Source organism: Ursus maritimus, unplaced genomic scaffold, assembly GCF_017311325.1.
Source record: "Ursus maritimus isolate PB19 unplaced genomic scaffold, ASM1731132v1 scaffold_4, whole genome shotgun sequence".
Taxonomy (NCBI): Eukaryota; Metazoa; Chordata; class Mammalia; order Carnivora; family Ursidae; genus Ursus; species Ursus maritimus.
Genome location: NW_024426552.1, coordinates 78,055,693 through 78,070,433, shown reverse-complemented (window position 1 = coordinate 78,070,433; position 14,741 = coordinate 78,055,693). Strand labels below are relative to the sequence as shown.

The 14,741-nt window shown below is 40.7% G+C and overlaps 1 protein-coding gene across 2 annotated transcripts in view; it reads right to left on the bottom strand.

Moving 5' to 3' along the window:
- IGF2BP2 (insulin like growth factor 2 mRNA binding protein 2) overlaps nucleotides 1-14,741 on the bottom strand; it is a 152,855-nt gene that overhangs the window by 14,494 nt on the left and 123,620 nt on the right. The window contains exons 8-10 of one of the 2 annotated variants that reach the window (XM_040621481.1): nucleotides 11,188-11,310; nucleotides 10,714-10,849; nucleotides 8,206-8,334 (exon numbers count right to left, since the gene is read on the bottom strand). In XM_040621481.1, coding sequence (XP_040477415.1) covers nucleotides 8,206-8,334; nucleotides 10,714-10,849; nucleotides 11,188-11,310 — 388 coding nt within the window. The remainder of the gene's footprint in view (nucleotides 1-8,205; nucleotides 8,335-10,713; nucleotides 10,850-11,187; nucleotides 11,311-14,741) is intronic. The other variant, XM_040621482.1, reaches the window with a different exon arrangement.

Genomic DNA, 14,741 nt, shown 5'->3' with positions numbered 1-14,741 from the left:
TTATTTTTGAGTACTTGAGAAGCATCATGACGCTGGGGAGGGGGAGAGGGATGTCATAGCAAAGGTGACCTGTCAAGTGTGCCCCCGCCCCTTGCCAACAGAGGCAGCAAGGGGGGTTGCGGTCATTATTACCCACTGGTTCATGTTACATTCTCAGTTTGAGGGAAACTGGTGTCTGCTTTTCTGCTCTGTGTGACTGTGCTGGGGTGTGAGCAGAGGGGTATATATCAGATGCATTGCAAAAATTAAAAAGGAAATTATAAATAGTTGGACCAGCTTTTCCTGGAACAACTGCAGCATCCCTTGCTCCAAGCTGCTGTGTATGGCCATAATCATGATGCCAGATTTAAGTGATACACCAAAGCATGAAGAAATCGGGGGGTAGGAAGATTGAGGGGTGGGAAATGGGTAATGGACAGGGCAGGGGTCAGGCGTACAAGTTATGTTCAAATATTAAAACAGCTTTAGTGTGAAGACAGACTGATGCCACATTGCAAAGACAGTGGATGCACTCCCTAGGAGCCAGGGATGTGGCCATGGGCCTGGGGGGAGGGAGGAGACTTGGGGAGAGGGGTCAATGTCATGGGCAGAGCTCTCCAAGATTCAGAAGGTTCACCATTCTACCCCAGCTTGTCCAAGGGCTTCCCCACAACAGCTGCTTATCCACCTCTGGGTTCTCATGGGACAACCTCAGGAGCTGATGAAAACTAGAAATTATCAAGCTAGCATGAGGCAGAGCCAAGATTTGAGCAGATTTGAGAGTGTCTGACTGCAGCCCAAGATCTCAACCACTACACCCAATGCTGCCCCCACCTGGAACATTCCGAATTCATGGGTTCATGTGGGGCCCATGGCACATGTTATGGAAAAACTCCCCTAAGGATTCTAATATGCCCTCTGTTGAGTTTACTGAAATATACGAATGGACAATTAAAATTCATTAGATATATATAGAGAATCAGCAACGTGAAAGAGGGGAGCAAAGCTGAGCAAGGCAAACAAATGACCCAGTGAATTAATTCAAGAAAGAGGAAGAGATTTTTTTTAAAAAGTCTTTTTTTTCTTTTTTTAGATTTTACTCATTTATTTGAGAGAGAGAGAATCAGAGAGAGCAAGTGCACAAGTAGGGGGAGCGAGAGAGGGAGAAGCAGAATCCCTGCTGAGCAGGGAGCCCCATGTGGGGCTGGATCCCAGCACCCTGGGATCATGACCTGAGCCGAAGGCAGACACTTAACTGACTGAGCCACCCAGGTGCCCTCTGATTTGATTTCTTAGTGAGATTCAAGATGACAGTTCATTCACATGTAAGTAACTGCTATGAGAAAAAAACCAAGGAGAGACCTAAATTGATCTTGGAAAGAAAACACTCAACAGAGGCTGTATATAACAGCGGAAATGACATTCCTGCAAAGCCCATCAGTGCATTGGAAGATTAACCCATGCAGAACAAAAAGAAGGGAACAGACATGAGAATAGAGAAGATGTATGATCCATAAAGCGGGAGTTCCAGAAGGAGAAAATGAAGTGGAGGGAGGGGAAGTAATACTAACATTAAGTATAGAAGCAAAAGATTTTCCTGAACCAAAGAAAAACCTGAATCTTGAGATCGAAGGGCTGAGATTCAGATTTCTGAATTCCAAGGGGGAAGGCAAAATTACTAAAAAAGGCAAAAAAAACTTAGAAGAAGAAAAAGCTATCTACAAAATAAGGAGAATCAGGCTGGTAGCACACGTCTCTGAAAAACAAAATACTGAAAGTACTGTTTTCAAAGTTCCAAAGGTAGTAGGACTCTAGAATCTCTAGACAGTTCAACTTTCATTCATGTGTGAGGGGAAAAGAAAGGCATTTTCAGATCTAGAAAGGTTTAGACGTTATGCTACTTTTGTACTATTACTGGAAAAGGTTGTTTAAGGAAGTATTCTTGACAAACTAACAGAATAGCCCCAAATAACTCAGAAAATGAGAGCATATGGAGTGTAAGAAACAATCTGCAGTGAGTGAAGTAACCAGTTATAGTTTAGTTAATTCTAAACTGTAGATTATGAGACTGTGTATTCATTAAGAAAGAAAGCTTAATAATTTGGAATAAAATTCCAGGTTATTTCTAGAGTCAACTGACCCAAACACACTAAACAAACTTTGTTACAATAAAGAATTTGACAAAACCATAATCACAGTGGGAGAACAAACTTCTCCCATCATGTAATAAATCATATGGATAAAAATAATTATATAGAGGATATGAGCCGCCAACGAGAAGCTTGCTTTTATAGCTATAAACACAACTCTGAGCCCATCAGAGAGGGTACATCTTTCCAAATGCCCATGAATTCAAAAACTGCTCATGTGTGAGTAAGGCCACAAAAATCAGAAATGCTCTGATAACACTGTCTGAATACAAAAGTATAAGAAACAGTTGCAGGATAACAAAAAAGAAACTGTTAACTACTTAGAAGTTTAAAATAGACAAAGCCCTAGCAAATTCGGTTAAGAAAACAGGGAGGGGCTCCTGGCTGGCTCAGTCCCTAGAACACAAGACTCTGGATCTTGAGGTCGTGAGTTCAAGCCCCATGTTGGGGGTAGTGTTTACTTTAAAAAAAAAAAAAAAACTTAGAAAAGAAAAAAAGAAAACACAAATATACGGTGCTAGGAATTACAAGAGAGTAATACACAAGTCTGGGGATTTAAAAGGCCAATAGTCCACTCTGTACAAGTTACACCAACACATATGAAAATTAGATGAAATGAATACTTTTACAGGAAAATAAAAATCAACACAACTAAATCAAAAACTTATAAGAAACTGAAAAGTTTATAGATGAAACAGACAAAAGGCGGTAGGCCCAGATGTTTTATGGCTAGGTCTTATCAAATCTTCAAGAAATAGAAAACTCCTACATATTCTTTAATTTTCCCAAGCATATGAAAAGTTGGTCATCTTTCCAATTCATTCTTTGAGAAAAAAATAACCAGGCTGTTGAAGAGAGTATAAAACTACAGTAATTACAGTGTAGACAAAGAGATGACTGGAACAGAGTCAGGAAGATGACTGAGTGGGAATTTAGTGTATGACAAAGCTAGAATTTCAAGCTGAGCGATAAAATGGTGCATCACTCAAAAAATGATTTTGGGAAATGTGGCGATCCATTTGGAAAGAAAATAAAGTTAGATCCTTTTGTCAAAGTATAAATCAAGATAAATTCCCTATAGATTACAGATACAAATACAAATAATAGTCCTCAAAAGCCAACAAGAAAACATGGGAGAATATTTTTACAGTCTTAGATGGGAGATTTTTTCTTTAGCATGACATCAAAGGCCAGAATCCACACAAACACCACTGATTTAACTACCTTATCTCTTAAAATTTCTACATGAATTCTGGTGAAGGGAAATCTGTGAGAATTTAAATTGCATATACCCTTTGATACAGTAAGTCCAGTCTTAGAGAATTTACTTTTAGATATACTCACACATTTGGGCAAAGACGTATGAAGAATATACATTTTGACACTATGTGTAGTAGAGAAAATGTAGGAACAATACAAATATCTAAAAATAGTGTGCTGGTTAGAAAAACTATAGTAAATTCATACAATGGAACACTTTGTAGCTATTAAAGAGAATTAAGTCTAGGTATGAAAACATGCCAGTAATTAAAAACAAACAAAAAAACAAACCGAAAGCCTTGTCATTCTGTATAACATGATTACCTTTATAGTTCTGAATAATATGATTGTATATACGCTGAGAAAACATTTCTAAAAAGTGTAAACATAAAGGTGCTATACTCTGGGGAGTGGTTGTTGGGTAAACTTTGGGTAAGATAAGGCAGGCCAAGGGAAATATTTACATTTTACTTCATACAATTTGTTCCAAATCTATCTATTTTAAATTATTATGGCACAAGACACCATGATTAAGGCAAAGAGAAATGACAAGCTGGTAGAAAATATGTACAACATGACAAATAGATAATAGCCTTAATATGTAATCAGCTGTTACAAATCATTAACAAAAAGATGGAAAGTAAAGGTGATGACCATAGCAGCTGTGTTTGCACAGAAATTAATATGGGCAGTTTTTAACTTATTTAATAACCCTTACAACAACCCCATGATGATTACTACCCCCGTATTACAGACCAGGGACATCGAGATGCAAGGAGGTTAAGTCACTTGCCCAAGGTTAAAAGTAGCAAGTGAGAGCACAGAGATGCAGATGCAGGCGGTCTGGCTCCAAAACCTGCCCTGTGCTTCAAACGGCTGATGGGCAAAGGATACAGAAAGACAGTTCATTAGAGGGGGAAATGGCCCATCAAAACTGCTGAGTCTCTAATAACAAATACATATTTTAAAGTATCAGATTGTAAGGAATCATTACATGAGTAATAAGAGTATGGGAGAAAAAGTCCCTCTATCACACACTGGTGGGAAGGAAAAGTAAGCATATCCTCCATGTATCAACATTTATATATTTTATAATTATATATTCTGTATAAAGTTTATACATTCTTAGGCTCAGAAATTCTATTTCAAGGAATTTATCCCAAAAAACTAAGTGGGTAAAAGAGCCAAGATGTATATACAAGGATTTCCACAGCAGAGTGAAAAATCTGAATCTGAATATACATATATATATATATAAGTTATACACACACACACACACCCCCATATACATGCAAACACTGGTTATTTCTATATTGAGAAAAAACTTGCACTTTCTACATTTCTGTATTATTTGCTTCTTAAATACTACGCACATATTACTTTTATTAACCAGAAAGTAAGTTTTCAAACATACACCTATGCTTCCAAAATTTCAGAGGTCAGAGACCAACCCTGGCATGAGTAAGCCAGCTATGAGACGGTACAGAGACTTCCTGACCTTTGGACGCCAAGAGCAAAAGTGCTAGTCCTGTGATACATAAAAGCAAAGAAATACCCTAGAGGTTCCTGGAAATCTGAAAGCCTACGTGACAGGAAAACAATGTAATAAGTATTTTTTTTTAAAGATTTTATTTATTTATTTGACAGAGAGAGCACACAAGTAGGGGGAGCAGAGGCAGAGGGAGAAGCAGGCTCCTCGCTGAGCAGGGAGCCCGATGTGGGGCCGGATCCCAGGACTCTGGGATCATGACCTGAGCTAAAGGCAGATGCTTAACTGACTGAGCCACCAGGCGCCCCCAGTGTAAGTATTTAAAGCATGTCCACCACTCCCACCCTACCCTGTCCTTCTCAGACTCTGCAAGTGTGGCTTTGGCGCCTATCCTAGGTCCTGCTCAGGTAGGTAGTGACGGCCACCTCCATGCCCTGGCCTGCACTTTCACAGCTGCCCCCGGGGAGCCATATTGTCGCAGAGAGTTGGGGCAACTATGTGCTCCGGCTTAGAACCTAATCTTGTAATACATGGCGTTTAGCTTTATAAAGAAAGTAAAATCTGGGATGCCTGGGTGGCTCAGTCGGTTAAGCGTCTGCCTTCGGCTCAGGTCATGATCCCAGGGTCCTGGGATCGAGCCCCACATCGGGCTCCCTGCTCAGCGGGGAGCCTGCTTCTCCCTCTCCCTATGCCTGCCACTCCCCTTGCTTGGGCTCTCTCTCTCTCTGACAAATAAATAAATTTAAGAAATCTTTAAAAAAAAAAAAAGTAAAATCTATTTGATGAAGAACAGGAACTATGTATTTTAGTAAAATGGTTATCCTCCTGTTGTCGTAAAGTTCTCAGATGAAAGGAAGCTTTCCAACTGGCAAAACTTATTTTCAAGTTTAGAAAATATTCTGCTGGGGCGCCTGGGTGGCTCAGTCATTAAGCGTCTGCCTTTGGCTCAGGTCATGATCCCAGGGTTCTGGGACTGAGCCCCGCATCGGGCTCCCTGCTCCGCTGGGAGCCTGCTTCTTCCTCTCCCACTCCCCCTGCTTGTGTTCCCTCTCTCTCTGGCTGTCTCTCTCTGTCAAATAAATAAATAAAACCTTTAAAAAAAGAAAAAAAAGAAAATACTTGTTATCACACGATCGCTTCTCCCTTGGTTCAGTATAGGGGTCTGTGAACTGTTTCTTATTTTAGACTTTGCAGGTCACAGGGTTCCTATTGCCCCTATTCAACTCTCCATCATAGCAAAAAAGTAAACAATATATAACCAAAGGTCATGGCTGTGTTCCGATGAATTTTTTTTTAAAGATTTACTGAGGGGCGCCTGGGTGGCTCAGTGGGTTAAGTGTCTTCCTTCAGCTCAGGTCATGATGCCAGAGTCCTGAAATCAAGCCCGGCATCGGGGCTCCCTGCCCAGAGTTGGGCCTACTTCTCCCTCTGTCCCTCTCCACTGCTCGTGTGTGCTCTACCTGAAATACATAAAATCTTAAAAAAAAAAAAAAAAAAAGGTTTATTCATTTATTTTTTAGAGAGAGAAGGAGGGAGAGTTTGTGACCAGGGGGAAGGACAGAGGGAAAGAATCTTCAAGCAGACTCCCTGCTGAGCAAGGAGTCTGATCTCATGACCCTGAGATCATGACCTGAGCCAAAACCAAGAGTTGGATGCTTAACCAAGTGAGCCATCCAGGCGCCCCCCAATACAATTTTATTTACAAAAGTAAGTGGTAGGTGAGCCTGGCCCCTGAGCCAAATCTTAAAATAGGGGTTTGCTGACCCCCCGATCTCAGATTACCAGTATTAGAAGTGGCCTGTTTTATCATACTTTTCCCCCCACCATTTATGTTTATCTCAACTCCGGTTCTGAGGTTATGTTCTATAGGCAGTAGATACAGACTTTCTCCTAAGAAATGAGATGTGTGTCAACACCACTGAAATGGACCAACCCTGGTCATTCTCAAATCTCACAGGGAAGACACGGGGACGTACACCTCTCAGAGCTGTCCCTGCTCCATGCAGCAGCCACGTGCCTGTGACGGCTGCCACGATCCCTCCTGTCACAGCCCAGATCCCTCTGACCTGGCCCCCACCCCCACACACATGGCCCAATACTGGGCCCTATCCTTTAGTTTAAGAGAAAATGGATATAACGCCAAAGAAATGGTATAAAGGTTTAGAAACGACTCCGAAGGTCTGTATATAAACAAGACTGCAGAATGGGCATATTCTTTTTCTTTTTTTTTTTTAAAGATTTTATTTATTTATGTGACAGAGAGACAGCCAGCGAGAGAGGGAACACAAGCAGGGGGAGTGGGAGAGGAAGAAGCAGGCTCCCAGGGGAGGAGCCTGATGTGGGGCTCGATCCCAGAACGCCGGACTCCCTGCCCTGAGCCGAAGGCAACGCTTAATGACTGCGCTACCCAGGCGCCCCAAGAATGGGCATATTCTTGTGACCAAAAACGTGGGTGCCAGTTCATGTCTGTACTGCTGGCAGAAGAGCATCGTGGCTTCACCCTGTCTCTATGGATAACCCAAAGAGCTGCTAAGAATTCTAACACTGCAGTGCCTCCACCAGAGACCACCTCCCAAAAGAAAGGAGCGTTCGCTAACGCAGTGGTCATCAACCTAATTTCTTCCATTAAAAAGTATAAACATAGGAGGAAAGGAAGTTTGCTTTAAAAAGCAGCAATATGTATAGAAAAGAATTAGGAGTGAAAAACAATAAGCTGTCAAGTATCCTGAACCCAAATTGGACAATGTATTAATCTATAATGCTTATAAATGGAAGCAACAATTAGAAAACTCAAAACATTCACATTTCCCTTTTTATTAATTATGACTCAGACAATAAATACTTATTGAGAACCTACTAAATGCCAGGCATTGCGCTAAGTGTTTAGAAACACACACTGTGTATTATTTTCTTTTAAAAACTGCCTATTAATAAAATATGATGCATCTGAGTTGTAGAAACAGGTGAGAAATACATATTTTCGAGTTATCCAGGTACCCTATTAATAAATGAAAACTCATGAAGATTCTGATCTAACAAATCCTTTTTTATAATAAAGAGGCTTCTAGTTAGTGAATTTGCTAGCACTGCAGTTCCTTTCCTAGATATGACACATACTGTGTTCGAGAGCACAGATTTAGAGGATGGTTTAGTAATATTTATCTGTCCATTAGGAAGAAGTCCTAAGACATGTTGGCTTTATCCTACCATCCCTTATGATTATGGCCTCCAAATTAAAGCTTTAGCTGTGATTCAACATAGCAGAGTAATGCTGCTGCCTGGGGGTGCCCAGAGCATGAGCAAACCTCTGGATGCTGAGCTACTTACAGCGAAAGGGTGGTAAGGGGGAGCGGGGGGAGCTCCTCGGGGCCCTGCTGGTGGAGGCAGCACGGACAGTCCTGTTGAAAAGATGCCAAGTGCGCTGAGGTTCAACCCCGGGATCAGATTGGCTTGTTGCTGGGAACAGAAATGGAGAAAAAGATGAGGGGAGGAGACCAGAGAGGCCCAGCTTGCCTGGGTCAACCTCCATCTCTCGGCTGGTCAGCACCAGTGCCTCCCATCAGCTCTGCCCTGGCCTCGTGGACCACCCTGCTGCCGGCTGGGCCCTCCAAACCTCAAGCTGACCGTGGCATTCCTTCTCAGCTTCTCCGAGAGTGTCTATGCATCATAACACAGCCACCCAGGCTCCTCTGGCGGACCCAGGCCACCACACCCTCTCTCCTGCTCACCCCTCATTCCCACCCTGCCCAGTCCTGCTCCCCTCTTGCCGCTGCACACGTTATCCATCACGTAAGGAATGTGCTTCTCCTCCCCCTCCCCTGGCTGGGTCCTGCTCCTCATGTGGGTTTCGCCTGAGCTTGGATGTCCCCTCAGCCAGGAGACCTTCTCTCACCCCAAAGGTCTCTGTGCCAGTGCCCTTTCTATGCGCCCCCACCAACGTGCCTGTGTTTCCTTCAAATACTATGTGAAGCATCATCGCACGGTATTTGCATCGCCTGAGTGGTTGCCTCTTCCCTTTTAGACCATAATTTCCTTGTGGACGGAGACTGTGTTACTCAGTGTCGTGTGTTCAGTGCCTGGTACATAGTAAGTACTCAATAAGTACTTGTGGAGTGAATATGCTTAAAACATATTGAGTTAACAGGTTTTTCCAACTCTATCCAGAGACAGATGAGACCTTTCACTAGGATACCACACATGTAAACTCCATTCTCCAGGTTCAGGATGGTTCACAACTTCAAATTTTTCACCATTTGGTTGCCAGTGTTGCGATCCTCTCGCTTGCTTGATCATTTCCCATTTATACATGGGGACGCTCACCTAGGCTGTGGCGAGTCTGAATTGCACAGCCCTTCGGAGGCAGAGGGATGTCGTCACCTGGCCTGTGTCCTCCCTGCTCCTACCTTTGTCTCCCTGAACACTAAGCAGCTCTCTAACATTTTCTGTTATCTTATCTGTGACTAGGGTCACCCATTATCTTACCGTCTCTTAGGATGTTTGGAGTAGGAGAGCTGGGATCTTTAACCTTGACCTCATCTGATAGCTAAGATCCAGTAATTTTCTTATTCACCTATCAACACATGACTTTGGTGTAGGCATGGATCAGTCTAAGCGGTATGCTCAAGTTGAGGTACGTGGAACACCCAGACCCTTCTGTAGCTTTTCTGGGTATTCACAGAAGAGATGCTTATTGTATGATGTCAAGAGCCCGAAAGAACAAAATGAGATCATCTGAGGATATTTCCACAGACAAATACACACAAACAGGGAGGTGACAATGTGTTCTCGTACTGTTCCACAGTTCTCACGTGATGTGGGCTGCTAGCGGGGGCGGGGCTGGGGCGAGGCGGGGTAGTGTTGTGACCTGAGGAGGAGGGTCCTTAGAGAGTGGCACTGAGGCACTGGGTTTTAGCCTACAGAGCTCTTGGTCAACATTTACTCCTCTGTGAAATATTACCAGGTCTGGGATTTGCTTCAAAGTCATTCAAGGAGGGTGGGAAAGCAGATGGAGGTCCAGAAGAAACAAAATAGGCCATGAGCTGATAACTGTTCACATCGGATTACAGGCATACGAGGACTTATTGCAGTAGCCTTTCCTCTTTTATGTTAGAAAATAATTATAATGAAAAAATGAAAAAAATTACTCCTCTGAGTGGACCTTAGGCTTTGTTGATAGACAAATGTTTTTAACATTTCTGAATGTCAGACTGGTGTCTCCCCATTATAAAGTGAGAATTAGTTATCAGTAATAGGAAGGACATGCCCAAACCTGGACGTCTGCTGGCCACATCAATGAGAGCCGAGGTGGTGGACAACATTTACTGGGTGGATGTGCAGATCAGTAAGGGATGAAAATCAGAGTTTAATTTTAAAGTATGTATTTTTAAATTTAAAAAGTAACAGGACAACATATAGAAAGTTTGTAAAGTAGAAAAAAAATCCCACTTTCCTAGAGTACCAGCTGTTTTTATTTTTGTATGCAGCCTTCCAGTCATTTTGCTCCATAATATTTTACATAACCGTAAGCTGAGTAAAATACACTTCTATGTGCTCTTTTCTTAATGAACGTTATATCATAAGCAATTCTTCATTTTATAATCTTCAAAGTTACGATTTTAATAATTTCATACTATTTCGTCCAGTGCATTTATCGCAATCCACTAGTTGGTTTCCTGCTTGTTTCAATGCTCTTGCCCCAGGAAGGCAGGAATAACTCTGCACATCTATTCTAAGGCACTTCCTCACTAGCTGAATGACAACTATTCTTAGAGAGGCTTGTGTCCTGCCTGAAAACACATGTGAAAACCAGTAGAGAAGAAAGCATTCGGCACTTACATTAACAGCCAGCATATCATTTTCAAAGGCCTCACGGAGCTTCTTCATAATCTCTACCTCTGCACTGGCACAGGCCTCGACTGTGCCCTTCACAGTGATGGTTCTTTCAGGGTTGTATATGCTCAAATCCTGCAAGCTGGCCATCGGGAAAAAAGAGAGATTTCCTTTTTTCAAAAGGAAAAATAAAATCCCAGAAGGGTCACAAACAACTCTTGGTGGAGGATTCCACCACCACACACTGTGGTATCAAATACTTGCCATCTTATCTCAAATCTTAGAGGTGACTTAGCTCATATCTATAGTAGAAAATGTCTGACTGGTAAGTATTTATGCATTTGTTTTGATGGTGTTGGAGAGAATTACATGACTTATGATTATACTCCCATTTTAAGGAAAGGGAGATGAAGGAGTTGGGCATATCAAAGTGCTCACGTTCTCCATTTTGGGCACAATTAAACTGAATGGGTGGCTTACGATGAGATTGTTATCTTGGTCCCCGTCTCATGTTCAATTTTCTTCAAATTTCTGCCTTCTTTTCCAATCAGTCTTCCAACTAAGCCATTGTGGGCCAAGATTTTCAGAGGAATCTCTTCAGCTCTACAAGAGACAAACAATTTAACACTTAAGGTGGACACACTGGTTGCCTCCTAAGAGCTACTAAACCATTTTTCCCCCTTTACAAACAGAAGTCATTTTGTTCAGGTACCAAGTGGTGATGGGCTTTAGGTGAGGCTGGTTCCCTCACCAATCCCAGTGCATGCATTCTGATTAACATAAGCCAAACCATGGTAATTATATTTCCTTGTTCAGACAGACTGGAAGTGAGTCCATGAGGCAAATCTGGCCCAATGAAGTATGAGGAGAAGTCGGCTGTATGACTTTAGGAAGGTTTTTTCTTGCTCTTAAAAAAGACAAGGGAGAATATCAGCCAGATGGCAGACTAGGACATTACAGGCCTTCCTAATGCCACAGAGACACCAAGTTAACAACAATAGAGAGACCAAAATACCTCTGTGAGAACTCCAGAGCTCAGCTGAGAAGCTACAGCATCCTGGCCACTGTAAAGCTAAGAAAAGACTCCAATAAAAGGGGTGGGTAAATTTGCAGCATTCCGTGTGGCTACATAAGCTCCTTCCCTTATGCAGCATAGCGAGGAGCAAATGGGAGGAAATCTCCCATACCAGGGATCCTCCCATGGGATGCAAACAAAGGCCTGGACCATACATCCAACATCCTGGCTTATCTGGGAGCCACCTAAGAGACTGGTTTCTGTCTTGCCTCACTTGGAGCACTGATGAGACTGGTGCCAGAGCTTTGGAAGCTGCTGAAAAAGGAGGTGAGCAGTATGTTAGAGCTATAGTTCCACAGTCAGAAAGTAGGGGGAGAAAGAGATCAGAAAAGGTTTGAGAGGCCCTAATACCTCCAGGAGGGCTGACAAGTGAAGGAAGGTCTTCCCCTGAATGAAGCCAGTACACAAAGAGTAAGAGATGGGTATTTTTTCAAATGTCCCAATCCTAGCAAAACATTAAAAGACATACAAAGAAACAGGGAAATATGGCCTAATCAAAGGATAAAAATATAACTCCAGAAATCAACCCTAAAAAAAATGTGTATCTATGAGCTACCTGACAAAAAATTTACAATAATTGTCACAAAGACACTCAATGAACTAAAAGGGAACACAGACAGACAACTAAACAAAATCAGGAAAACTATGCATGAACAAAATGGAAATATCAACAAAGAGAGAAACTATAAAAAACAAATAATGAAACTAAAAAATATAATAACTGAACCAAAAAAAAAAAATCATTAAAGAGGTTCAACAGCAGACTCGACAGGCAGAAGAAAGAATGAGCAAACTTGAAGATTGGTCATTTGAAATCATCAAGTCAAAGTAGAAAAAAGAATGAAAAAAGTCTCCACAAAGTACAAAGAAACGCTAAGGAACTTAGGGGCCAGGATCAAATGGGCTAATATACTCATGTGAATCCCAGAAGGAAGAAAGAGAGAGGGCAGAGAGCTCATTTGAAGAAATAATGGCAGAAAACTTTCCAAATCTCCAAATGTAGATTCAAGAAGCTCAAAGAACTCCAACTGGGACAAAACCAAAGAGAACCACATTGCGACACATTATAAGCCAATTTTCCAAAGTCAAAGACAAAGAAAGAATCTTGAAAGCAGCAAAAGAAAAGTGATTATTCACATTCAAGGGAGTTTCCATAAGATTTCTCCGCAGAAACTTTGCAGGCCTAAAGGGAGTAGGATGATATGTTGAAAATGATTGAAAGAAAAACACATCAACCGACAAAGCTGTCCTATAAAAATGAGGGAGAAATTAAGACTCTCCGAGTTAAACAAAAGCTAAGGGAGTTCATTATTATTAGACTTACTCTACAAGAAATGCTAAGAGGAGTCCTTTAATGGAAATAAAAGGCCAGTGAGCAGCAACACAGAACCATATGAATATAAGGTTCTCTAGTAAAAGAAATAAACAAATATAATAACCTGTACTATAATAATTTTGATGCACAGAATTTAAATGACAAAAATATTTTTAAAAAGATAAATCTGTTAATGGGTATAAAATATATAAAGACCAATTTGTGACATCAGTAACAAAGTGGGGGTAGAATGTAAAAGAGCAGAGTTTTTTAATATAATTGAAGTTAAGTTGCTATCAGTTTAATATAGAATGCTATAACTTTAAGATGTTTTATATAATTGCAATGGTAACTACAAAGAAAATATCTATAGAATATACATAAAAGGAAATGAGAATGGACTCAAAGAATATCACTAAAAAAAAACCCAAAAAAGCAAAGAGCAAACAAAGCAAAAAACACACAAAAGAATGCAGTAAGAGAGAAAAGGAGGAACAATAAAGCTACAAGAAATACAGAAAAAAAATGGCAAGAGTTAAGTCCTTCCCTATTAGTAATTACTTTAAATGTAAAAGAATTAAACTTTCCAATCTAAAAGACATGGATTGGCTGAATGGATTAAAAAAAAAAAAACAACAGAATGAAAGACCTCAAATGACAACTTTAAACTTCAAGGAATTAGCAAAAGAATAAACTAAACCCAAAGCTAGTATAAGGAAGGAAATGATAAAGATTAGAGCAAAGATAAGCAAAAGAGAGAACAGAAAAACAAAAGAAAAAACCAAGAACTGGCTTTTGAAAAGATCAACAAAGCTGATAAACATTATCTGATTAAAGAAAGACCACTCAAATACCTAAACTCAGAAATGAAAGAGGGGACATTCAACTGATGTCATAGAAATAAAAATGATTACAAGGGAATACTATTAACAGTTGTACATCAACAAAGAGATAACCTAGATGAAATAGATAAATTCCCAGAAACACACAACCTACTAAGACTAAACCTTGAATAGAAAATCTGAACAGACCAATAATGAGTAAAGAGATTAGATCAGTAATTAAAAACCTCCCAACAAAGAAAAGCCCAGGGCCAGATGGCTTCCCTGGAGAATTCTACTAAACATTTATTTATGTTTTTCTACCAAACATTTAAAGAAGAATTAACACCAATCCTTCTCCAACTCGTCCAAAAAACTGAAGAGAGGGAACACTTTCAAGTTCATTCTATGAGGCCAGCTTTATTCTAATACCAAAGCTAGACAAAGACACTTTGAGAAAAGAAAACTACAGACCAATATCCCTGATAAATATTGACACAAAAGTCCTCAACAAAATAGAAGAAAAATGAATTCAAAAGCATTATACATTAAAAAGATGATACATTATGACCAAGTAGGCTGTACTTCTGGAATGTAAGGGTGGTTCAAAATTAAAAAACAACAACAATGTAATATAATGTAGGTCAAAAACCACATGATTATCTCAATTAATGCAGAAAAAGCATTTGACAAAAAAAAAATTTTTTAAAGATTTTTTATTTATTTATTTGACAGAGAGAGACAGCCAGCGAGAGAGGGAACACAAGCAGGGGGAGTGGGAGAGGAAGAAGCAGGCTCCCAGCAGAAGAGCCTGACGTGGGGC